This window comes from Leptonotus elevatus, chromosome 7, assembly GCF_054856555.1.
Source record: "Leptonotus elevatus isolate MCC_2025b chromosome 7, RoL_Lele_1.0, whole genome shotgun sequence".
In the NCBI taxonomy this organism is placed as follows: Eukaryota; Metazoa; Chordata; class Actinopteri; order Syngnathiformes; family Syngnathidae; genus Leptonotus; species Leptonotus elevatus.
In genome coordinates this window covers 10,802,876-10,829,532 of record NC_141245.1, presented here as the reverse complement: position 1 = coordinate 10,829,532, position 26,657 = coordinate 10,802,876, and the positions used below count along the sequence as shown (strand labels likewise).

The 26,657-nt window shown below is 40.0% G+C and overlaps 1 protein-coding gene across 3 annotated transcripts; it reads right to left on the bottom strand.

Annotated features, from left to right (window-relative positions):
* Nucleotides 1-5,874: 5,874 nt before the first annotated feature.
* LOC147170830 (protein TUNAR-like) lies at nucleotides 5,875-23,217 on the bottom strand. Of its 3 annotated transcripts, XM_086081405.1 has the most exons (3): nucleotides 23,083-23,217; nucleotides 20,762-22,631; nucleotides 5,875-10,352 (listed from the first exon to the last, which is right to left on the bottom strand). In XM_086081405.1, the coding sequence occupies exon 3, from the start codon at nucleotides 10,319-10,321 to the stop codon at nucleotides 10,154-10,156; it is 168 nt and encodes a 55-aa protein (XP_085937531.1). In that variant the 5' UTR covers nucleotides 10,322-10,352; nucleotides 20,762-22,631; nucleotides 23,083-23,217; the 3' UTR covers nucleotides 5,875-10,153. The 3 variants fall into 3 exon arrangements, with proteins under 3 accessions (XP_085937531.1, XP_085937530.1, XP_085937532.1); XM_086081404.1 differs by lacking the exon at nucleotides 20,762-22,631 and having other exon boundaries at nucleotides 23,083-23,154; XM_086081406.1 differs by lacking the exons at nucleotides 20,762-22,631; nucleotides 23,083-23,217 and adding an exon at nucleotides 12,464-12,855.
* Between the last annotated feature and the right edge of the window lie 3,440 nt (nucleotides 23,218-26,657).

The following is a 26,657-nucleotide window of genomic DNA, read 5'->3' as shown; positions in this document are numbered from 1 at the left end:
ACTAATTTAAAATTTAAAATGCAAGTAAAGCAAAATTATTTTGTTATATGGGCCATAACTATTGCTTACATATTAGATTGATGGCATACCGGCGTAGTAACTATTCTTGCCACATGATGGCATCCCTGGTGCAGAAATTCCAACTACGGTACTGTATTCCATTGTACTGTAGAAAGCTTTAGTCCACAACCTACATCTACTATTCTTCTAACTGATTATTGTATTTATAGATGATCAGCATGAGTGAAGTGTGTCTCATCCCTTGCTGCCTTTTCTACTTGCTGTGCCTGACCTGTTTTGCATTGTGGCCTTTGGCTCTATTTCTCATCTGGAAAAAAAGAAGAAGAAAAAAAAGAACACGTCCTCATGATAAAAGGAGACTCCACAAGTGGCTCCTTGGTTCTGTTTCTTCTTATAATAGAGCCAGAAAGAGCCAAGCCATATAAAATAAATAAACACTGCTCGACAGAGCACACAAGAAAAAGATAAGGCTAAACTGCTCAGCTGTCCTATTTCTATGTAAGGTCATGTATACATACAGAAACGCTGTGGTCCTAACGTGTCTCCACTGTTTAGTGTCACCAAGAGTGAAGAGGTCTTGACTTCGTCGGCGCTGATGTCGTGTTTGTTTAAGTCTTGTGATCATCACGTTGTCCATATGTGTGTGATGGATAGGATTTGACGCCGTCTTTCAGGAAGTGATTCACTCCCTGATGGAACTGTGGAAAAGTCCCAAAGGGAAAGTCCACATACGTCTTTTTTGTTCAGTAGTTTTCTGCCAAGGCACTTCACTTATTCTCATTAATTGTGTTTCAAGCAGACAGAGGTGCAGAGTGATTGCATTTGAAGAATCTTGGTAATAAAGATCATAAAGATCTATATCTATAAATCTTAAGAGCACACAGCAGGGCTTCAAGACCTCACATAAATATGTATCTTCTGGTTCATTTGGAGACTCCGTCAATAGTGAGAATCTCAGGAGAACAAAATGTGTGATAAGATATGTAAATGAGCATTAATTGATTAAAAAGTCATTCATCATACAAAACTCCACATTACCAACATCTTCTTTCCATATTTGCATTTTGCAGACTTGATTACACATCTTCCTTCCTCGGTCTAAATTGCTTTGCTGCATGTTAAGGGGATAGAAGCAGAGCAGACAGCAAGTAAAAGACTCCATTAATGCATTGATCAGTTTCTATGTGATACAGATCACATGAGTGTAATGAGACCTCAGGGACACCAGATTCTGGGATCTTAATTGGAGACATCACCGTTTCAGCCAAAGAAGCATTTCTCACATCCCATGGCATCTATTATCCCTCTTTTAATGAGAATCTACTACCAGCACGTGTGTGATTTTCACCCCTGCAGTGCTGAATGTGTGCCAGGATTCGATTTCCACATGAGGGATTTGGGGTATAGGCAAACTCCAGTATGAATGAACTGATCACAAACATATATATACTTCGGCCGAAATGTTGAGCTTGCCAGGCACGTCACTTTTTTGAATGGAGAATATAATCACTGCTGATTCACTTACCAGCCATAATATTGGCTACACTTTATTAATCTCAAAACAGCAGAGAGGTAACAACAACTATTGATGAAAACAGTAATTGACACACTCACCATTTATTAGAGTAGCTGTAGTTTACAGTGGTATAGAATGTTACATTTGGTTACATCTGCCAATATGTACAGTATATACAATACAGTACATCAAAAGTAAGACTAATCCTTGTTGTTTATATCTGTGATCGTTTTGGTGTTTTACTAAATAGAGTGCTTTGTTTTATGTATCATATGACCCCAACGTTGTCTCGCAATCTCCTACCTTAAAGAGGAAGTCAACCCCAGAAAAAATTCTATACAATAATATGCTCTATGCGGCCCCAATAACATGGTATTGTGATTAATAGCATTACAGTTGCTCAGGGCTCAACGACCAATCACGACTAAGCTTGCGAACATCAAGTCGTGCACCCTACTCACCGAATGTCCAGGGAGCGAAAATGTAGGGCACTCAAAATTACCCACGATGCACTCTGAAAAGTAGTGAACATTGATGTTCACTCAAACGGGTTAATATATAGACCACAATGCATTGTGAGTATGAAAAAAACATGGCGCGGGAATCAAAGCGATGCATTAAATATATACTACAGAAATAATTAATTATTTTTTGTTTAAAATATGTACAACATATGAAAGAAAGTACAGTTTTAGAATTGTTTCATTCACAATAAATAGTCAGAGATTTATGCACCGGTGCGTCATGACATGTACGGTGATCACGTTATATGCGACAAGGAGAACGTAGTGAGCTGGCAGTCCGAATCGCCAAACAGAATGAGGGTCTATATATTAGGCCACTATATAATGCGGGGCTGTGTAGAGAATGAGGGGTTAGGGGATAAGGGTGGACATTCGGACACAGCCACTATCTGTCAACAGCAAGTGGCAAAATGGCCGCCCCTTAAGATGGATAAAAACAGTCGTTTTTTTTCACATTTAGGTGCATAGAACATATTATTGTAAAGAATATTTTTGGTTTGTCTTTGCCTTTCAGTAAATGGCATTGCATTATGCGTGTTGGAACTTTCGACTTTCAATTAATCAATTGGCTCAGTGCTTCTCAATTATTTTCTGTTACGCCGCCCTAACAGAAGACACTATCGACTACTCTCTGCTGTGACTACAGTAGCATTTGTCTTAAAAATTATTCTAAGTACAAAAAAAAAGAAAAAGAAATATGAGTCTGCTGAATAACTTCACTAACATTGTTTATGCTGACAATGAGAGTGCCACTGCCACCTACTGTAGTTGGATGTGCAATTACACTTTATTCTGGTATGGACAAAAAATATAAAAAAAAAAGCAAAAAGGTCATGCCAAGTGATGACTGATGAGTGAAAAAAAATCTGGTCATTTCGAGGGAAGTGAATCCGGTGATTTGGATGATTTATCATAACTAGGCTTTACACTGACCTGATCGGCTGGATCGAGATCGGACGATATTCAACATTTTATGCAAAATCAGTGATCAGCTGTAATGTTTTAACTTGCCCGATCGATCAATGACGTCATTGATTGGCTAAACGGAATAAGACATCACGTGTTATAGTCAATGTTTGTCAGAATTTTTTGAATAATTCTTTCCCCATGCATTTCAATTGATATCAATTATATGTAGGTATTCGCTATTCGTGGGCCGGACCAGTCCCTATCCACCGTGAATGGTGGCGGTCGACTGTACAGTAAATATGATTATTATTTTTTTTTTTTATAGATTTATTGCTCCTTCTGATCGAATTTGTGATCTGTTATCTTTTTTTTTTTTTTCAAACTTGTTGATCGGTGATATGAAATATGAACCTCAGCCAAGAAGCTTCCCATATCGGCAGTGAATGGCAAAATCTTCCTTCTGCCCCCCCCCCCACCCCCAAGGCAACAAAGATAATTAAGCAGCATCTTTCCACACACCTGCGTCCGACGTCAACGCCTCATCCACATCACTGCATCTTCTCTGCGCCTTGAGTGCCTTATCCATCCCTGCATTGCAAACCACATCAATCTTAGCACATGCACATTTTATAGCCTGAACATCTCCACAAAGGGCTGCCAGTTGTAGCTATATCCTCCATTGACATGCTGACAATAACTTTTTCATGAGGTTTGCAAATGAGTACGGTGGTAGGTATTGCATGTGAAATGGTGGTTGAAAACCATTTTTGGACTGGGGCTGCACGATGAAAAGTGAACAGGTTTTGCTGTAAATAAATGTGCTATGCAAGTTACTATAGCGTGTTAGAAATTGGCAAAAGTGCAATGCAAAAGTCTGTGAATCACAGCAGATTTTCTTTCAAGGCCAAGTCGACTTCTGAGGGAGTCTACTCTTAACGCTTAACAAGCAAATTGGGCATTATATTTCAGTTTACATAAAACATATTTTTCTTATTTCAGTGACAGTGGCTTGGGGCGGAAAGCTAAAAATGAGGTTCATGCTTGAGCTGGCCAGCTAACGAAAGTCTAAAAAGGAACTCTGCAAACTGGAAGGAGGCACTGTGCAGAAAACAGAACAGCATAATGTCAGTGGTGAACAGAAGAAAGATACATGAAAGTGTGTCGTTAGCCCGAATTAAACAGCACAATTTTGTCAGATCTATGCTTCGAAAGGCTAGTGTGTGTGCGTGCGTGCGTGTGTGTGTTTGTGTGTGTGTGTGAAGGGCATTCACCCACATTAGTCAGGTCATTGGCTGTCTCATGGAGTGCCCGAGGATACACTCTTAGTTTATCTGGCTGGCTGAGCATGGGTGCACACAACAGCACAGGTCTTCCAGAGCAACGGTACCCGAGGGGGAAATAACCCTCTGTGGCTAATATTGTTAGCGCATTCATGAAAGCACTGAATTAAGAAGTAATACCTAGAAAGGTAACATATTCTCTTCAAGCTCAAATGCAATGTAGTCGACTCTCTAAGGTCAAACAAGATGATGGTCAACCTCTGATTTCGACGCCTTCTTAAAATAATGGCTTAAGTCTTTTTTCCAGATTTTTCAGGAAACACAAACAATTGAACCATTTGCATCATGAGGAGATGATTTACGGCCCAAAAAAAAAAAGGCAAGAAAATGACTTGGGCAATTATTTTAAGAGTGTGACAATATGAAAGATGGTGGAATATTTTTTTTTATCATAGGCAACAATGGAAACGGTTTATTACCTCTAGTATACAGTTTCAAGGTAATATCTCATTGAGCAGTGAAGGCTTGTGAGTGTTTGCATATGTTCGTCAGGGTTCGTTCAAGCTTGCAAAATAATCGCAGAGACATTTGCAAGATGTTTACAAACAATTTTAATGGTCGCAATTATTTTTTGAAATGTTGACAATGTTCAAAACTTCCTTTGGCATTCTTGGCGACAACAAAAACTGGTTGCAAATGACGCGTTTGTGACCAACCCTGATGAAAAAACAACATTCGCTATGTTCACAAACACTCGCAAGTCTTCGCTGCTCAGCGAGATATGGGCTTAAAATAACAACTGAACACTCATTGTATTAATTTCATGCAATAAGGAAAATGCTATATTGGGATATAGAGATCTTTGGTTAAAACGGCGTCATTGTTTTTGGGAAGTTTTATGTATCATGTACTGTATGTATGTGCGTTCTATGTATCGCAAAAATAGTATCGATTGAACATCTGTACTGTGGTAACAATGAGAAAAATAATGCAATAGCTGACATTCTCTGTTTAAGTTGTCAGCAAATGTTTTTTTTTTTAAATCAACTTTTCCGCAGTTGGCTAATGTTGACCTGTGGCAATAAACACAGAGTGCTCTTGTGAAGAAAAAAAGCTTGTGACTTTTTCTACAGATAGATTATAAGAAATAATGTGCATAACTCAACTTGTCTCATAATTATTATAATTCTGTTTTGGATAAATTGCCTTGTCTGTTTGACTTTGTCTTGTTGTGTTCTTGTCAGTTCCCTCTGTCCTTTCTGTTCTGTTGTGTATGGCAGCTTGCCAAGTAAACAACATTACGAGCTTCCTTTCTATGAATGCTCCAAAGAATCAAGTGGCTGTGCAAATATGTGAAGCAACCAGGAAAAATAATCTGAGCACCTACTCGTTGTTTGTCAGATGTGTGGTTTTGTACAGTGCAAGTGTAAATTCTGCCCCCCCCCCCACCTTTATTATTTATTTATTTATTTAATTAATACAGACAAGCATAAACAGTAAGCGGACAAAAAGCCTTTTGATATGATATACTTGAAATACTCTTGATCCAACTGATCCATCGTATTCATAGTATGTTTTGAAAAAATATATATAGATGACACAGTTTTTTTTTTTTTACACAATATAACTTTTATTAATGGCTGAGGAAAATCATGGCCACACTTTTAATGTACCCATTTAGCACTAAAGTTGTAAAGAAACTAAATCATCATACTCATGCTGAATCTCCGGCTGAAAGTTGTTTTTGTGAATAGTCATTTTCTTTAAAAAGTCAACAACATTTTCTTTTTGCCTAACCTCATCAAAAAAAAAAAATCCTTACCATGCATATTGGTATTTCTTTTCTTTTTTGCCCCACAATAAATTCTGCCTCCTCAATATTCATCAACAATTACAATATCTCCAGCACTTTCTTATGCAGAAACTTTTTTCCCCTGCAGTCCCAGACAGGCTTAGTCCAAGATGCCCTCTCAGGCTGAAAAACAATTCATCTAATGCATCATAAAAAAAATAAAAACTGTCACATTTGAATTATATAGTCGCTGACAGGCTCAGACTCAGAATGAACATTTCTGAATACAGATGCAGAATGTAGAAACAGTTCAATGTTAATATTTCATTCTTGCGCGTGCAGTCCAAGGTGTGCGCAGCTGTTTTTCCCGTGGCAACAAAGGCGCTTTCCATTAGTGGCGTGAACACAAATTCATCTGTGGAGTGATTAAAAATAGGCACCAACATGAACACACAACACATTATTTTACTTTGAAAGTCTATGTGTGTGCGTGTGTGCGTGTGTGCGTGTTTGTGTACATTGACGGGGTGTCTGTCTGTCTGTGGGCACAGCAGATGGCCCGGACCTGTCCTCTGGGCTTTCTGCTTTTATTAACTTTGAGTCTGTAATGTTAAAAATTTTCTCAAGCAAATGTAACCTCAAATTCATTCAGAAAATAAAAGTAATATAGTTCTTTATCGCAGACCCTGAAACAACAGAGTAAGAGTCAATGTAAGAAATGTAAATAAATAATAATGAACATTTTGGTCATGTGACCATTGGTAACAAGAGCATCAGAGCCGTTACTGTTACCTTATTGTTCTTATTTTTCGGCTTGTTAGAGGTCTTCACAAGCACTACTTAAAGTAGTGGGGATCAATATTCTCAGGTTCAAAGTCTTCCCATGAAAAATATTTCATTTGTTTCGTTCCAAAAATATATACATATACATTATTTTATTTTTTACCTTTGAAAAGCCACATTGGTAAGAATTCCGCCTGAGCTGGTTAAATGCTTTATGTACCGGGTATTTGCTTTTCACAAGAGGACTTTGTTAACCTGTGAGTTATGATGCTTTGCAGTGGCTTTATAATTTTCATTTGTTAGAGTGTAGACGTCTGCGTGCCGAGGCTTGACTTTTGTATGTTGATGTATGACGATATCAATATAACTAATGAAGAGTGATGCAATTACAGTATATTCTCTCTGTTCTCAGTTGAGTGAGGATATTTACATGAAACACATCTTGATTTTCAAAGATTTGAATACATTTATGCAAAGGGTCATTAAGATTGTAAACAAGAGCCCTAATTAGCAGTTTAGCAAGCTATCGTCATTTATTATACTGTATTGTTTAATGGCTACGACAATGCCTGTTTAACCTAAAAAAAAAAAAATGACTGTGTAAACTGTGATGCAACAGTAAAATACAGTTTGGGTAATGGCAATTCATTTTTATAGCTAAATGACAACATTGTTTAATTAGTTAAATAAAATAATTGAAACATCGACTTCCAGGTTTTCTTGTCTCAAGTTGAATTTTTTACATATTAACTTTAGGTGACCACAAACAGAGAGTGAACACATCTGGCATATTGCACATCTTAATGTATATACAGTATCTTGCGAAGGTTTTTATAGTAGAACTCAAGAAAAAAAAAGTTTAAGCAAATTTGGTGCCCCAAGCTATAAAGAGGCTGAAGTTGAGATTTACAAATATATTTGGCATCATGTGATGTGACTTTCAAGAGTCACCTCAATGTGATCTATTAACAAGATGATTATTAAATATTTGTGTAACATAAGTCTACATACAGTATATTTTTAACTGCTTTGCTTGGAAAACTGTGAGTAAAAGCTCATCAAGCTATCAGAAAATCGGGGCTGTAAGAATTGAATTGAGAATGAACCCTAAATTCCAATTTAATTCTTGAATTCAATTTTAATTTGAATTTGAGGTGGTAAACAGATTCAAATTTGAATTGCCGGAAGTAGAATTGAACTTCCAGGATTTTCAAAATACATTTAGGATGCAAAATTGCAATGGAGCTTTACAGTATATTTACAACAGGAATTTCATACAAATATTATTGTGAAGAGTTTATGTACACAATACCCAATGATAGCAAACAGTAGTGTAGTATTAAAAAAAAAACAGTAAAATTGTAAAAACATTGAAATGTTTTTGATATGATGCTAGAACAGCACTTCATTTCCCAGAATGCCTTGTTTTATCGAAGTCTTTAAAATGACAGCCCAAACATTTTGGACATTTTGTTTGGAGCACAATAGTGAAATACACTGTCTCATTTGCACTGATGTGATGAGAATGAGCTTTCCATTTCCTGTTATTCAAATTTGATTCAACATTCTGTGGATTCATCCATTGAATTGGATTGAATTCTGAATTTTGCACAGCTGTGCTGAAAATCAATGACTGATTGTTTGTCTAGACATGGCCATAGAGTGATTTTTTTTAAACATGTATATTTGAAGGTAGTCATCTAATAATGCAGATATGTTAAACTGCACAATGTTGCTTGCAATGCAATGATGATCAACAACTTTTCACAAGCCAAAAAGAAAAATCACATTTTGGGTGCGTGTCCTCCAAATGTAGATTTACGGATAGCGATATAAAAGTGATGTGCTTTTCTGGAGAGATTCACTTGGGTCCAGTTGTTATCATGTCTTCTCCGGTTTTAACTTGTTGGTAGAGAAGAGAATGACGAGGATCAGATGAAGATTCAGACCCGTCCTTCCCGCTCTCTTGGCATGTGCGTTTTCTCCTCCTGTAATTGCAAAATACTCCAAGACGGAAGCCACTTGCAGACAGTTTTTGGTATTGTCTTGTGATGCTTTTGGCCCTCTTATGTCAGAGGATTCCCGCCGGTTCTGCTCATTTCCTTTGCAAACGTCCTGCGCCTTCAAGTCATGTTGCAGCATCACACTGTCATGATTTGTGTGACATTGTCTCATCTTCAAGCTTTCCAAAGTCTGACAGTGCTCCGTGACAGCCATACAGATCTGTTCAAAGAGGCGTGGCAACAGGAAATAAACCATCATTCTATGACACCGCACATCCGTAGCGCGATCTGACTTGACTGACTTGTCAACGTCCTCTCCTTGCATCTTGGTGTGTTTTATGGTTTGAACATGAAAAGGCATATAGCGCAAACAACATTAATTCGATTACATCTGTCGGCTTGGTGCGGCAAAGCATGCTTAAGTAAACATGTCAGGATGATCATTTGGGACTGTGATGGATTTATGCAATACAACCCGAAGGGTGCAAAACGTCTGTCAAAATGTCAGATATGTAGCCAGGAAATGAAGATCTCATTTTGAGATATGTAATTTTGATATAAACCCAGTATTAGCTCAAAAGATATTTACATGTGTTTATGCACAGTATTACACGTACTAATAATGTGTTTGAATAAGCAGTTTGTCAAATGGATGTGTATATGTAGACAAAGGCGAGCAGCAAGAGATTGAGCATGATGCCGATGACCCCGAGCACTGCCAGGAATCTCTCCTCTGGTGTGCTCACGTATGGACACGTGAGGTCCATGGAAAAGTTTCTTAAATGCTGCCAAGTCCAGAAACTGATAGTATGCAGGAAGGACACAAAGGTCCTTCAGTCAATAGTTCTCAGTGGCCTCAAAGCCAGTGTGTTTGGTCCGTTTGGGTGAATAATCATCTGGCAGTGAAACGATATAAGCTTTTTTTTATAGTCTTGTATGAAAGACAGCACAGTAAAATCCACCATCAGATAAAACTCAAATGTTCACAGAAATGCCAAGTCATGAGTCCACAGTCACTGTCAGCAATGATTTGGCATGAGGCTGTCTTAAGATGACAAGTTCAATATGGGAAGGAAGGCAGAGAAGATTCCTCGCGGAACTCCTTCCCGTCGTGACATTTGGCAGAAAGTCTTCAGGACTATTCTTACAGCAGTGAATTGATACACTTGCACTTGGCCACAATTCAACTGCACACACTGCCAAGGATCTTTCTATCTTAGCACATAATGATCTAACCTTCCAAGCCCATATATACTTGAAGATGTATGGCGGGTGGGGATGTTGGGTGGGCGCCAGTCGTTCTTGTTTAAGTCCGTCTGAAGGTCTTAAGTGACCGTGGTGTAGATGTAGACGAATATGACCACTAAAAGATTGAGAATGGTTCCGATGATGCCCAGCAGGGCTAAAATTCGCTCCTCTCGATCATTCGTGGAGTCGTCCTCTCTTGCATGAGTGCTGCAGATATAGTGGCTGCCGGGGATCATGGTTACCATCACAGAACCCCAACACCACAGGGCACCACGCCTGGATAAAACATAACAAATATTCATTCAGAGGTAGGAGATGATCTCATGTCGAAAAGTTGCCAATGATGCATGCAAGCACTCACACACACACACACACACACACACACACACACACACACACACACACACACACACACACACACACACACACACACACACACACACACACACACACACACACACACACACACACACACACACGAGTGTAGGGCACAGACATGTTTTATCTTTGTGCTTGAATAAGATTCTTTACGTATGTATAACTTATGGTAAACCATATAACGTATGCTATACTGTATACTGGGTATATCCATATCAATCTATTTTAGAGTAAACTTTCACCGTCACTTAGATGAAACACGTGTTGAGCTTGGTTAAAAATTAAAACGTTTGGAGAAGAAAATCGCAAAATGGCACATTCTGACTTGATGATTTATAAAACATGAGCATATAACATTTTAGTGACATTGACAATTACCCTTGCAAAGATATATGTAGCATCCCATCATAATTTCATCACATTACATACTCTACATTACAAATATGACAAGCCTGCTTAAACATTTTAAGAGTATGAAACACAATTGTCTTTGTGGTGTGGTTTTATGAAATACTTAGCTATGAAAAACCTTGCTTATGGTAAAATGACATCTTATTTGCTCCTTATAAAATAAAATGGATACACATTTTTCAGTCATCCAGACGGTTCCAAAATACAGACCTCCATTTTCTAGAACACTTATCCTCACTATGGTCTAGGCTGCAACTAATGATTCATTTAGTAATTGCTTAATATGTTGATGAGATAAAAAAAAAAAAAAGAAGTTTCCATCCTTTATTCAAAAACAGGACATTATTTAAAATTTACAGTGTAGAAAATACACAAACAAATTATGATTCAGTTCCTGGTTTGGTCTGTATCATGTCAGAAAATTGGCAAAAATTGTGATAATTTTTTTTCCAGAATAAAAGAAGATGCTTGCAAACGTAAAAAGTAAAAAAATATAAATAAATGGAGGACTACAGAAATCCGAGAATATTGACCATTTAGAGGCAGAAATTCAGAGGATTTAGAGACAATTTTAAATTTAACATGGTCTCTCAATGATTAGGCAATTGTCAAAGAATTTATTGATTCATTTGATAATCGATTGGGTCATAGTCAGCCTATCCCAGCTGGCTATGGGTCACTCTGACCTTATAAGACAAAGCATTCACATTCTCACTCACAACCTAATTTAGATTCTTCAATGCACATAACGTGCATGATTAGTGGAAGGGAGCCAGAGAAAACTGGGAAACACATGCAAACGCCACACAGAAAGGCCAAAACCCTGTATTCGAACCGTCGACCTCATGCAGAACTAAGAACCACTTGGCATCTGTGCCACCCACATTATCTTTAAAGTTAAATGCCTTTCCCCTTTCTGAGCTTTTGAGTGACTTTAAATTGCCCGTAGCTGTGTGAGTGAGTGAGTGGAAATGGTTGTCTGTCTCTGTGATTGACTGGTAATCTGTCTTGGGTGTCACACGCCTACAGCCTTCATCTGGGATAGGCTGTAGTCCCCCAATCTCCTGCACAGGATAAGCAGTCAAAAAGATAACTAGATGGAAAAATTCTCATTTTTATTGTCCATGTTTTTTTGTTTGTCTCATTTTTTCCCACTGTATTTAAGCATTAGGTGTGATGGGAGATCAGTTTTGCATCTATGAACATAGCTGGATGCTGATTAGGTAATCGTGCAGTCTTCAGAAACAGTTTAGGTGGGACAAGGAGATTAAAGATAGTGATGGCATGTGCTGTGTGTGTGTCGGCTGATAAGAATGACTTCTAGCCACAGAAAGGCAGACTGTATTGTGCGGTCCCATAAGATCCACTCGTCAATTGCCTCACCCAGTCCAGTCAATAATTCAGCTGCTACTGATACGCTTATTGACGAATACAGACTTTTACAAACAGTGTGCACAATTACAAGGCAAGTCATGTTCTTATTGTTGTGCAAGTACAAGGCTGTCAAGCTTAGCCAAGACAACGGTTATACAAAATGATGAACCCGACAGGAAAACCACACAAAAGTGATATTCAGAATAAAAATGAGAGCTGCCCACCTTATAATGAGTGCAGGGAGGTTTTCATTTATTGCGTGTCTTCTGTGATCTCCTTTGTCTGCTCAGACTGAAGTAGTAAGTTGCTTACTCGCGTCTCCCTTCCCTACTTCAAATGGAGGCTTTTAATAGCTAACCACTGGTGTCAATTTCTCTCTTGGCTCAAAAGCAACACATGCCAGCACACTTCCTCTTCCTTACTGGTTCATCATGATCATTTGTAAACACCTTTGAACCTTTCAATGAAAATAATATTTGGCAATTTGCGCTACAGTATTTTGAAAATGACACCATGCCAAATTGCACATGCATACACTAAATGAGACTGAAGCAGTGGTTCAACTTCTTAACCTTGTTGGAGGTGCTGAATCCCACCAGTTTCCCGTGTGCATTCACCGAACTCTTTATTGATAAATAAAATATGATTTAAAAAAATTGTGCTGTTAGTTGCTGTAAGTTGTGCTGGACTAGAATTGCTCAACTTTGCATTGCAAATCAATCAACTCAATATTTATAGAGCGCTTTAAAAAGAACCACTGATGTTTTCTTAAGATGAAATCCAAGGGCAGCATATGCAATGAAAACAGCAGAGGCCCCAGAATAGAACCCTGTTGAACACCACATGTTTCGTTATACATGTGAATCAATATTGCGCATTTTTGTCCAACATAGTACGAAGGGATTAATAATAAAGAAGTCACTCAACATACCATCACAACAGCCACAAGTCGACTACTGAGCACACCAAATTCCCTGCAGCACAGATCAGCCAAGCAATGTAGCGTTATCATCTGCAGCCAATGATGGCCAAGCGGGGCCTATCATCACGAATCATTTGAGTCGGGTGCCTTGACCTCCGGCGAACCCCTGGGACTGACTCAAAAAACTCCTGGCGTTCGATCGAACTTAGGTTAAGAACTACTGAACTGTAGCTTGAATCATTTGGTAGGCTTGTAACTATGATATGATTCCAGCTGGTTTCTTTTGAGTGTCTTCACACAGTAAAATCAGAGAGGACCGGCCGTTAAAATGGCCTAAAGACACACACACACACACACACTTGTATATACACTGTGTGGGGACACATTCAAGGTTTAGGGGTAGAGTTCGCCAGTCGGCGAGCTGGCGGACTCAGTAACAGGGGTTAACTTTCACTAAGAACGCTGGGGTGACGACCGGGGCCTTTCCCCGCTGGGCCTGGGGTTCGGGGGTGCCGGCCGTCCTCCGGTGCCCCCATCTCCCCTGCAGCCCCCGGTGTTCCGTCCCTCCACGCGGCGGGGGGTGGGGTGGGCGCGGCTGCCCTCTCCGCTCCACTGTCCGGCCCCTCTTCGGCGCCGGTGCCTGGGTGCGGGGGGTCCCCGGGGGCTGGGGGGCTGCCGGTTGGCTGGGGTGGGGGGCGTTTTTGTTGGGGGGGGGGGTGCGGGGGGTCGTGGGGGGAGCGGGGGCTGTGGACCGGTGGGGTGCCTGGCGGGCCTGCAGTGCCCCGTCCTGCTGCGTTGGGTTGGGGGCGCGGGCCGTGTTGGGGTGGGGGGCGCTCCTGCTCCTGGGTTTGCTCTCCGGCCGGTGGCCCTGGCGGGGCCCAGGGGTCGTCCTTTGGCGCTGCCGCGGCCTGGGGGGCCCTGAGGTGTTGCGCTTGCTCTATCCTGGCAGGGGTCGACGGCTCCCCTCTTTGGTGGAGATTTTCATGCATGCCAGATCCACCACACCAGCATCTATCGAAACTCAGACATAATCTGCTTCCTCCTCAGGTCATTGAATCGGTGGAGGCTGGTGTCTGTGGATCTCACTCTGCTTCGTTTGTCCTTCCTTCCTTTCCTCAGTCTCTCCTTTGATCTCTTGAGGTCTCCCTGATTTTTTTGGATTTGTTGGAATTTATATGTTTCTGGAGTTGGTGAGGAATTCTGGTTAGTGACCCGGTGGGTGGTGTCTGGCCGGTGCTGGATTTCACTTTCCTTTGTTTTCTTTGGTCCCCTCGGGTCTCCTGACGGCGGTGTTCGGTTTAGGTGAACGGTATGGGATTTTTTCTAATAGGTTTTTGGTGAGCTAACGAATACACACACACTCGCACGCACGCACGCACGCACGCACATACACATACACATTCACATACTCACCCACATACAAAAAAAAAAAAGCAATGATGATGACATTACCGAATGAACAATACTGAGCTCTTTTTGAAAAAAAGAAAAAAAAATGGCCTAAAGATGTGCAGTAAGGAGAGGCACATAGAATTGCCTTTTGATGCAGCTTAGTCATTCAGCAGTGTCATTTGATTATTTCCAACCCAATTAGAAAAACGGAGGGCACACCTTAATAGCCATAGGCAGAATGAGTGCATTGATTAAAAACAAAAGCAAACGATCACTCATAATTGGCGGCAGTGACATAAAGCACAAAAAGTTATATTGTACTTAAATTGTCCTTTTATAAAAGCAATTCAACATGTGTTTACATTACATAATTATTAAATATGTGTAAAAGGGGGTACGTGAGTCAATGCACTTGCTTCAGAATGATTAGTCGCACAGATGTGAAGACAGCACCTCCAAATAAGTCATTATCAATAAATGATTTTCCAAGAACAAGCTTTCACTCTCACTCTTGTTGTACCCTCCCTCTTTCCTCTCTGCCAGCCTCCCTCTTCAAGGTCATACATCGAAATGAGCAGAAGCTGCTCAAGCATTAAGTCAATTCAAATTCATATTTGAATGCAAGCCTTCCATTTCAGCAATTGTAACATCTTCCATGTCATTAAAGCACGTAGCCATACACAACAGATAGAAGACAAATGTGATAGTCGTATTAACCGTGATATATTTTGGGGATGTTTGGTTCTGCATCAAATGGCTATTATATGAAATAGTAACTGGCAAGCTTTTAATCCCAAACTGCTGTGTGAACAGAATCTGTTGATCATATCAAATATTAAACACTTTACGTAAAAGCATTGATTTGTAATATGTGATTGATCAACTAGTGTGCTAAGTGCAAAATAAAAAGCAAGTTTTCCCACTGAATGAGCAACTCAAGGTCTGATCAAACTCGTAATTAATGTTCATCATTTCTTCTGCAGATTGCTTCTCTGCTTAGTTCACTGTCAAATTAATTCATATAGGGTGGGATATGAATTCCCTCCAGATGGTGCATCCGCAATCAAGCATGCATTACAGTCCAAGTCAGAATCACTTTCAAGTTCATCTCACAGTAATATCAAAACAGAAAGAGGCGCCTGTGAGATGCAGATGCTGAAGATGTGAGGATGAAGAAAATGTTAGTTACCGCCCAACAAGATCAAATAAGCTAAAAATTGCTTTAGGCCACAAAACAATAGCAATAGTAAATCAAAGTTGCAATACTTAAAGGAATACTCCCATGTGTGTTCTTGCATGAAGAATTGCATTTGCAGATAAATACGTATTTCCACTGCTATCCACTTGCTTAGTGAAAGATAGCAGACATCGCTCATGTTTGGTGCTAACCCATTTCCTATCCGGGAGAGCCGTCCACCCTCGGAGAATGGTGACCTATTTTTTGGAGTTGCTGAGTCCAATCATATTTCAATGTGATGAGAAGACCACACATGCGCCTCCTCATCTCCAATTAAGACAATGCGTTCCTGAACTTCCCTATGCAGTGACCTCGTGACAATTGCTAGTAGTGATGGGAAAATGAAGCTTCATGAAGCACTTGTGATATTTTTTGACTCCCCTAGATGGTGCTCTTGGTTTAAATATAAAGGCTAGTGCAAAGGAAATTGATTACATTTCCACTGCATCTTTCAACCAAGAGTGGCATCGAGAGGAGTCAAAAAATATTACAAGTGCTTCATGAAGCTTCATTTTCCCATCACTAATTGCTAGTCCTAACACCCGCTGGGAACATGTTGGAAGCGATGCTGAGCATACCGACACGGCTCTCTTCTTGATAAAAGAGGTTGACAATAGCTTATTCCAGCACCCCCATAACTCATGCGGCCTTATCAGCATATGACTTTGAGACACTGAACAATTCCAGCAAATGCATATAGTAGTGATGGGAAAATGAAGCTTCATGAAGCACTTGTAATATTTTTTGACTCCTCTAGATGCCACTCTTGGTTGAAAGATGCAGTGGAAATGTAATCAATTTCCTTTGCACTAGCCTTTATATTTAAACCAAGAGCACCATCTAGGGGAGTCAAAAAATATCACAAGTGCTTCATGAAGCTTCATTTTCCCATCACTAGCATATAGTAAAGTACAGATGGAGTAATAAACATACACTGTTTGCATAAAAAAAGCAAAATCACAAATTTTGTTTTACAAATTACACTTACCGGTAGTCAAATAAAATTTCTGTTGAGGATATAGAGAAGAGTGTGAGGATGGATGGGCCATTTAAAGGGCGAGTGGGGTGAGAGGTTATGAGAGTCTGTGTCAGTGTGTGTGTGTGTCTCGCTGGGACAGCCAGGTAATGTTTTCCAACTGGGAAACCTTTCCCCATTCTGGGCCCACCACATCAGTTTGGTAAGTATTTGCCATGTTTGCAAATAATCACGGACCTCTTCGTTTGCATGTAATTCCCATCTCTCCTTCCACTGTGATAAGAATCAAAAAGTTGAAATAAATGTTGACAATCTTGCTGGTGCCTGTCTTCTTTTCCTTTCCTGACCCCCCCTCACTTGCCCAAGTTGCACATTCATAAATAGAAGACAATTTGAATTATTTAAGGAACCCCAGCCCACACGACAAACACATTGTAATGCATTCTAGAATTATGACATGCTGCCCAAATTGCTGCCCTCTTTCAAGCAAAGCTAAACAATTGCTAAGTACTACTAGCATTAGCGAAAATGAGTCAAAATGCCACGCTGCATGGATTTTAGATGTCATTTTCAGTCAATAGAATAAAGAAAACAAAGTGAGCCTACAGAGCTTTCCTAAAGAAAGTTGAGAAAACAGTGGGAGGATGCGGTTGAAAGAGTCCACCTGCTCAAAGACCCGTAGCTGTGCTCTTGACAGTTTTAGATGATCTTATTAGAGAGCTCAGTGGTATATAAACAATGGTTAAACCAAATGCAGTGCCGGTAACATTACCTAAATGGTCACGAGTGAAAACTGTGCTCAAAGAACTCCCACGCCAACAATGGCGATGTAAATATATCGTCGCTGTCCTGTGAAGAACCCTTATGTTTATTTTGGTCTTTTTTCCCCCTAATGTTTACATTCATGGTATGAGACTGAATGCAGACATCCTAAAAAAGTTTTTTTTTTTTAAGTGTTTTTCACAGGGCATCGACGATATGCAAATCAAGCTGACTCTTGTTTGGTATGATTTAGACTTTAGATAGACAAACTTTATTCGTGTATTAAACTGGAAATTATTTTTGAAAAATGTATTTTATAGTTATGTTACTAACAAACAAGTACAATCGGTTTTAGGTGTTTCTTATAAGCTTATCAGCAAGGTCTGCAGAAGCCTGATAACGATCCTGATCTTTATAATCAGGTGCGTTGGAAACATCTAAAACCCACAGGACTCCGGCCCTCAAGGATCAGGATTTAGGATGAGATGTAGAGCAAACATGTCATTACAGTCAGGGTTCCTTTTAAGGCAGGGTTCACCAATTCCGGTCCTCGAGGTCCGGAGTCCTGCAGGTTTGGGATGTTTCTACCAACACACCTGATACTAAAGATCAGGATCGTTATCAGGCATGCTGATGATCTGATTATATGAATCAGGTGTGCTAGTGGGCGGAAACATCTAAAACCTGCAGGACGCTGGATCTCGAGGACCGGAATTGGTGAACCCTGTTTTAAGGTGACGGACTAATTTGGTTCAGGTCCCTCATAAGTTGCTGGAGGCTTTGCTTCTTCCTCAAGCAGAAAAGTGAAAACATGTTATTAGCAAATAAGTTGACATCATGCTCTTAACAACATTTTGGAGTGGTATAGTTAATTAATCAGTACAATCCCAAGTCTGTGTGAAGTCTCAAATAAATCTTTTCCCAGCTTGATGAGCTTGTGGCTTTGTCTTGGTCTTTGTTTTTACACAGATCGCAAAATCACATGCACTCTAATTTCCAAATCAAATATGAGAGCATTCCTCTCCGAAATAAATGAAATAAAACTGCACTCAACAGTATAATCCTCACCCTTAATATTTCTCTACAAGAATCTTGATATTGGCTGCCAATGAAAAATGTCCTGCTTTGTTAAGAATAGCTTGTATTTCCCAACCTTGCAAGTCAATGTCTTCAGCTCTCCTCCGCTGTTAATATATTTGATCGATGGTAAGCGGAAAAAAAAAAGACAAATACAACATGATCAAGAGCTTTACTGTGGCGCACTGGGCTGTGTCTGGCAGCCGCACGTTCCGTAGCGATCATGGGGGAAAAGCCGCCGCAGGCATTGTTTGAAGAAATTGGTTGACAATGTTATTGGCTACAGAAAGGCATCAAAGCAATGCTTTTACAGCTTTTGGATTTGCTGTAATACATATTGCTCAGTCTGTGCAGAAATCAATGATGTACTGACAAGCACGTAACGATTGCTTTGGATTGTTTTAGCTTAAAGGCATAATATTCTGCAGAAAAGGCATCCATATCACAAAATAAGGCATCCATATAGAAAAAGAGCAACATTATATTTCCATTTTTTTTTTCTCATTGGGTAGCTACATTGACACACACAGTAATGGTGTGGGGACCATATCCGTATGACACTTGGAACGTTCCACAACCTCATTATGAGCGCGACAAGCCAACGCTGCGAGAGTACGAAGCCGGCGGCCATGAAGAGACTGTCACTTCTCCTCAGCCACAGCTCAGCCCCCCCCCCCCCCCCCTGTGTGTGTGCATGTGTATGTGTTGTTACAGTGTGAGTATGCACTTGAGAGGATGAACGAGAATGACAGGGTGAGTGTGCATATACGCATTATATGTATGTGTTTTCGTAAAGGAGAGAGATCAACTATCTATGTGAGAGCTGATGTGTTTGTTTGCAACCAGTCCATTGCTACCAGTTCAGTTTTTCTAGCTCAAGAGCGAGAATCTTCCATCTTCAACACGTGTGACATTGATGAGCCAAAATTGAACAAATGCACACTGAGACCTGAATTATTGCACCATTGCTTGGTTTTAAACTGCGTAGTGGCCCAAAAGGTGTGATCTAGTAGTACTATAGTGTAATGTGAACCTTGGGTGATCAAACTGCGGGCCGGGGGCCATTTGCGGCCTGACATCCATTTTTCAGCAGCTCGCAACATATACTAAAACATTTATTTGACAAGGCCCGCCAGGCAAGTCATAATAATAATAATAATAATAATAATAATAATAATAATAATAATAATAATAATAATAATAATTTCTCTTGAAAAGAAAAAAAGAAAAATTAATAAAATAAAATAAAAATTAAAAAAAATTAATAATAAATTGGTTTATGTACAGAAGAGCTTTTCTAGATATGCAAAGAAAAAAAACTTTTCACGACTTCAAAACACCTGTGAACAAAGATAATTTAGTTTTACAATTTTAGAAACAAATCTGTTCTTCCATTTTCTGCTCTGTGTCAGGGTCCGATTAATAAACATTAATCATCCTCAAGTAACTGTTTTAAACATAGTCAGCATATTACAGTTCGCTCTTGTTTTGGTTCTGAATGTGGAGATTTGGTTGCTGTTAGTGTTTGCTAGTGCAAGGGTGGCTCTAGTCTAGTAAGATACAGAGCCAAGACCACCCTGAAATCTTGAAATTGCTAAACGACATGCGTTTTCACCTTTAACAATAAGCTATTTGAACACGAGAAAATTTGAACAGCCTATAACAAGAGTAATGATAAAAGCAATTGTGGCCAGTTTTCAGAAATTGCATGTGTCCGTGTCCATATTAACTATATCGTTAAGAAACTGGAACTAACATCAGTTACCTTTGCTTCAGCATATCGCAATGACAATAATTAGCTACACCTCCATTGATATTGTTACCATTGTCGCGCTATCAGATAACATCAGATAGGGTAGCAAATTGATTATTGTGGTTGTTTGCAGTGATGAAGAACTCCAGTACTTCATGCTTAGTGTTTTTAATATTTTGTCAGCTTTATTTGGCTAACAATGACAGTCAAAATATAAGAAACGCCTGACCAATTGTGAATAAATGTAACACATGGCAGCATTCATACTCTGTGCGTAGTTGACCTGCATCACATCGTGAGCATTATTAAACACTGGGTCTTTCACCTTTGGCTTTGACTAACATCCTGAAGAAATGTGTCATTCATGTGACACACACACACAAACACACAGATGTGTACTCACCACACATTGCACCCAGGGCAGCCAGAATCTTTTTTCTTTCTTCTGTTTATCCGAGCATGATGTCGTTTTTTTTCACATCCTTCTGCCTGTTGTCTTTTTTCTCCTTCCTATTCTCCTCCTCCCGGTGCCCCCGCTCACCACCGCTGTTTAGGTCCAGCTCTGTTGCTGGTGGGCATAATCCGGGCAACACATGCAGCTCCGTGTGTGTGTATTTGCAGGGTGGGGGTTCAGTCGCAGCTGGTTTCAAAAGCCTGGCTGGCACACACGGGTCTACAACATCACTCAAGTGTGTATAGCAGAGCTCCTCGATAGTAGCCTACCTTGCACAAAGGTTCATAAACATCAAGCTGGTCTTCAGGATGAGAGACTGTTTTGAGGAATTGGATATTCAGCTCAGAGCGGAGTGCTGTCTAGCTAATTGCCTTGATGATATTAAGACCCATTAAAGCTGGAAGTCATCTATTAGAAGTGATTATTCAGCCATGAAGAAAAAAACATACACATTCTGGATCCTTCAAAAACAGTGTTGTGCTTCCTCAAGCTTTAAAAACAGTCCAACTTTGGACCAATTTTGAAGACTAGGCCATTTCAAGGGGAAATTTAAAAAATGGTGTATCTGGCAGTAATTAGTAGCTCTGAGTCTATTTCAAAACAGTTTATGCAAAATGCAATTGTCTGTATAAGTCAACAATAAATTTAGCTCACACAGAACAGATATGGCTGCAGTTCCCATGTAATTTTAATGGTTTCGCAAATGTTTATTTGCTCCCATTTGACAGTCACAGCTTCGGTTCTTCTGCCAGTCGTCATTCCTTTCTCCTCACGCCTGGCCGAGCACCTCCAGGAGGCCACGCCGTGGCTCCCTCTCAATTTGCTGCAAGATGTCAGCATAACCTGACACACTTGCCGACTTGTCTGGTGTCAAAATCCCACGTGATGAAAAAGTGGTTTTCCTTTCTCTGTTTTGCCTCTGTGGAAGAGGAAGCAAGTTGTTTCCGGAGTGGCCTGTCAGCATGAATATTTAACCGGAATCTCTTGCTGTGTCGTTGTCGCGGTTAAAGTTTCCTTGCTGTCCCGGCGTGGTGCACAAACTGACATGTTTTCTCATCTGTAGTGTTTCTATTTTAGTCTTTTTTTTTAACTTCTTTTTCCTGCTTGGATTTTGCTCTGTGGCCTGATTTGTTCCCCTTATGTCACATATTTGATCACATGGGACCCTTCCATATACTGTACAATCATCCAGCCTCTTCCTAGAGCAAAACAGTCTCAAGTACCTTTTAGCCCGTCCTGTCCTTTGCAGTCCTGTTTCCAGTGTCATTCAGGCAGCAAATGTTCAGTGACCCTTCCGCCATGCTAAACCCGCCGCTTCCTCAACTCTGGTCCACCTTTCACCTTCCTCACCCTCCAGCAAGCTGATTCACTCGGCCCGCTGCCTCTGAGTCGGCTGCTCTTCTTTCTTCGTCCCTGTCTGAAGACTGTTCACGTCTGTTAAAGTCTGCTCTATTTCTTTCCCTGTCTCTCTTTCATTTCTCCTCTATCTCACTCTAGCCCCCCTCCTGCATACAAAACACACAGTATCCGAGCTGCTGTGAGTCATACTGCTCTCTCCTCCCTTTTTCTTCCAGGAGCTAATAACTGCCCTTTTTTTTTTTTAAAGTCTCCTCCTAAGAACTTGCCCGCAATGCTCATGAGCCACAATGATGCCTTTGCATCCAAACGATTGAATTTCATGCAGAGATAAAAAAAAAAATTAAAAAAAATTCTTGATTTGAGGTCTGTTAGGTACATTACAAGTGGTCTCCTCCTCTCTGGTCCACTCTTCGAGCATATGTGTTCAGTAACACAAGTGCTCCTTCAGTGCCACTTCAATCTTAGAAAAACAGAGAAGACGATAGAGCAGTGATCAGCGCTCTATGAACAGTGCAGGAGAGGGACTCAAAATATATCAGAGTTGAAGGATGTGGAGATGAATGCAAGAAAAGAGAGTTTCGCACTCGGGATCTGTGGAAGTGACTCGTGAGGAGATATGCAGGAGAGGGAGAATTCAAGGGTGGCGGAAGCATGCTGGTGTGGGTGGAATGTTGAGGAGATTGTAAAATGGATATGAAGAGGAGAGAGACGAGGATCTTTAGTTCTATAAGGTTAGATGGGAGCGGGAGGGATGAAGATATATGCAAAGATCTATGGATAGATGGCTGAAAGGCTTGACAGCTTGACTGCTTTTATGAGATCCAAGCAAATCCAGAAATCCCCCTTCAGGCCTTTATTAGTTACAAGTATTCATCTACTTTTATATTGGATCAATTTATTGAATATTTTACCTGAACGGGAGTCCTGTTCTGCTCTCTTTCGTCATTGCTCCTCTCCATCCTTCTGTCTGCTCTTGCAGCCCCAGTCTGTGCTATCTGTGAAATGCAGCATCCCTCTCCCTACCTCCGCTGCCCACCCTCCTCTCCACATCTCTCCCTCCCTCACTTTCAACCCCACACATCCCATATTTGCCCTGCTCTGCTTTTATTTTCTCTCCCCTCCATCCATCCATCCTCTGTCACCTTTTTTTTTTTGTCTTTCCTTACACAGCCTCAACCGGTCTACATACACTTTGCCCGCCCTTTTGGCTTGATTATTCCACCCGCCCCTTTCTGCGAACGAGGCTCAGAAAGTGGAAAGCTTTCCGAACATGTGAACACCATTCACAATCCTGCCACATGAATTAAACACTCCCAATACATTCACATTGTAGTTTATGCATGACAGTGCAGAGTAAACACAAGCTGACAGTCGCTTGCTCCATCTGGCGGTCAGAAAACAAAAACATTGCAGAAAAATGGGAATGGAGCAAGTGAAGTGTTTGTAATGGGCAGCATGCATACATGAGCAACATGTATCCCTCCTACACTGTGGCGGCATCTGTAATGGAAGAGGTTTTCGTGTAGCGTGAGACCACAGCTGTAGATCATTGAAAGAATAAACCAAGACACGTAGACCCCATCGCTCCATTTGGGTTATTTGACCAGAGGAGTGAGTGTGTATGCAGGTGCATGCGTGTGCGTGAGTGCTTTTATATATCTGTGTTTATATTGTGTATTTCCATGTTGAGCAGGGGCGTGCAGTGACCTTTAGAGGGGCAGGTGCTCAAAGAAAAAAAAAGAAGGGGCACATGATAACATGCCTGCACTATCCATTAAAAATCGATTCTGCAATATATCGCGATATTACAGTGCACAATTATCGAATCGATTCAATATGCGGCCGAATCGATTTTTAAACATCACTTTTTGCTGGAAATATTCAACAAAATGTGTTACTTTGTGTTAGGGTTCACACTTTAAGCATGGAAAAATTTTATATTAATGGAACATTAAGCCTTAATATTTAATTTCAGTGCTGTTCAAACATGAAGCAGACTGCAACCTGTTTGTTAAATAAAGTGGCTGATAAGCCAGAAGTTTTCGATAAAAACATTTTCATACAAATCTTACATTGTACATGTACAAGTTTACTGATGACTATTTTCTAAATTTGAGTAAAAGAAAAAAAAATAGCAATAATCAATTTATAGATTTGTTTCGTATCGTATTAATCAAAATTGTTAGAGGGTGTATATGTAGATAAGTGTGTGCGTACGTGTGTGTGGGGGGGGGGGGTATCCATTGTAAAATTCTTAATTGAAATAATGGCTAAACAATAAATCACACATAATGAAACTGTTGTTTGTCTGCAATGCCAATGCCAATCACCATAAAAACGTTTTGACATTTGTGTATGAAGAATCATTTATGAACAACAAATTTACATGAATAAAAATGATTATGTAAAATGTACATTAAATTTACATTTTAAATAACACAATTAGGATTTTTATATAGCGCAATTAGCATAAACAATGTCTTACATTACATTTAACTTGATTCAGGTAAGATCAAATGCCTTTTATTATTTTTCTGCAAGTGTAGATGTTAATATTTAATTATTGGGACTGTACCCAACAATTACTGTAACTGCCACATCTCAGCAAGCTACATTGTTTGTTTTTGATAAAACGCCTGTGATTATTGTTGTTTTTCTTCTTCTTTTTTGGTTCTTCATTGGCCCCCTAATTTATGAACACGCTTCAACCTGTTTCTTATTATGACCTTACTCTGACCGCAAACCCCACCAAAACGAGCTGTTAGTTAAAATAAAAACAAAGATCATGTAGCAATTTCCACTTATATTTTGAAGTATATTTCAACTCAGCTATCATTGAGTACATGCTACAAGTTGGAGTATTCAGGAAGATTTCATTCAAACTATGATCGAAAGTTACAAATTCCGACATATTCTGTGTAGCGTAAACGCATCAGTAGTTAGAGCAGAAGCTCCATGCGCCGTCCCAATGGAAGAGGAACGTTAGTTTTACCGGGGATTTTTGCCACGGCGAAAGTGGATGGGAAGGATCGTGGTCTTTATGAAACTACGGGGGACATCTTCCCCGCGGCCTCAGAGCCAACTGCGCCCAAATGTCAGACTTCATCGCAGTTGCGAGGCTGATTACAACTTGTGTCACTACATTTCAATTAAAGCTAGGTTTGGCAGGCAGCATGCTATGTGATCATGTCGACAAGATCTACCAAATAAAGGCATTGGTTTTGCTTGAGTTTTCTGCATTCCATGACCTTGGCTTTCATTTACTGTGAGTGAGACTACGTAAATACAAACAGAGAGACCAATTTACCGACCGCAGGATGGGGCGCGTCTCGTAGTATGACGTCATCCGAGGATGACGTAATAATAATTTGTTTTATCGAAATTATGTTGCTAAATTTTAGTTTTGAAAGGCAACAAAACTAATTTCACAAACAATTTTTTATATAAATGGACAAAGGGGCATGTGCCCCGGCACCCATAGCCCCCCCCCCCCCCCACCCCCTGCACGTGCCTGATGTTGAGTAGAGCGGTACCACAAGCCTCAAGCATCACCCAATACTACCATCTGTGCAGCCAGCCAACCAGTGTGTGTGAGAGAGGGAGAGAGAGAGAGAGAATGAATATGAAATTCCCATTTTACTGTATCTCCTTTGTCACATAGTGTATATAGTATCTCCAGCTCAGAGTGAAGCTAACAGAACACTGCTGCTGCATCCTACTGCTCTGTGAAAACTGCACTGGGGGCCCCATTCATAGACAGCTGACTGTGCGCTCTTCATGTTCATCTTCTAGTCCAGGGCTATTCAATTACTAATTCAGTTGGGCCAAATTTTCAAATCAAGAAAATGTAGCCGGAACAGACACATTAGATGCCTCGTAAACAGCCTGATAATGGCACATTTCTAGCCAATACAGATGAAAAATATTAATAATTAGGGCTGTCAAAATTACAGCCTTAACTCTGGAGATTAATTTAAATTGATTCAAGTGTTATTTTTATATAGCTGAGTGTGCTGCCAAACTTGGAAGAGTCACTGGCGGGAAGATGAATAAACATGAACTATATGTAGTTTTACTTTCTGATTTACTTGCTTGGTGCTTGTTGGAGCCCACCAAAACCTCAACACGTGAGACGATAATAATTTCCAAATATATTGTTTTCATAATTAGATTAAGTGTATGTGAACGTTAGGATATAAAAATGCTAATTAATAGTATGTTTAATTCACTTGCTCTAAACATGGATGTAAACGGGATTTTATTAATAAGCATAAATAATAATGTACAGAAGATTTAATTCAATTAATTAGACAATATTTTTTACCATACTGACTACACATATAAAAAAAAATAAGATTTAAAATAATGCAAACAAACATAGCTTTATGATTGCTACATGCAAAGCACATGTGCTCTTTATTTCATAGTGTAGATACTTGATGTACAGAACAGTGAGATTAAATTCTGAGCAGAAACTATGGATTTT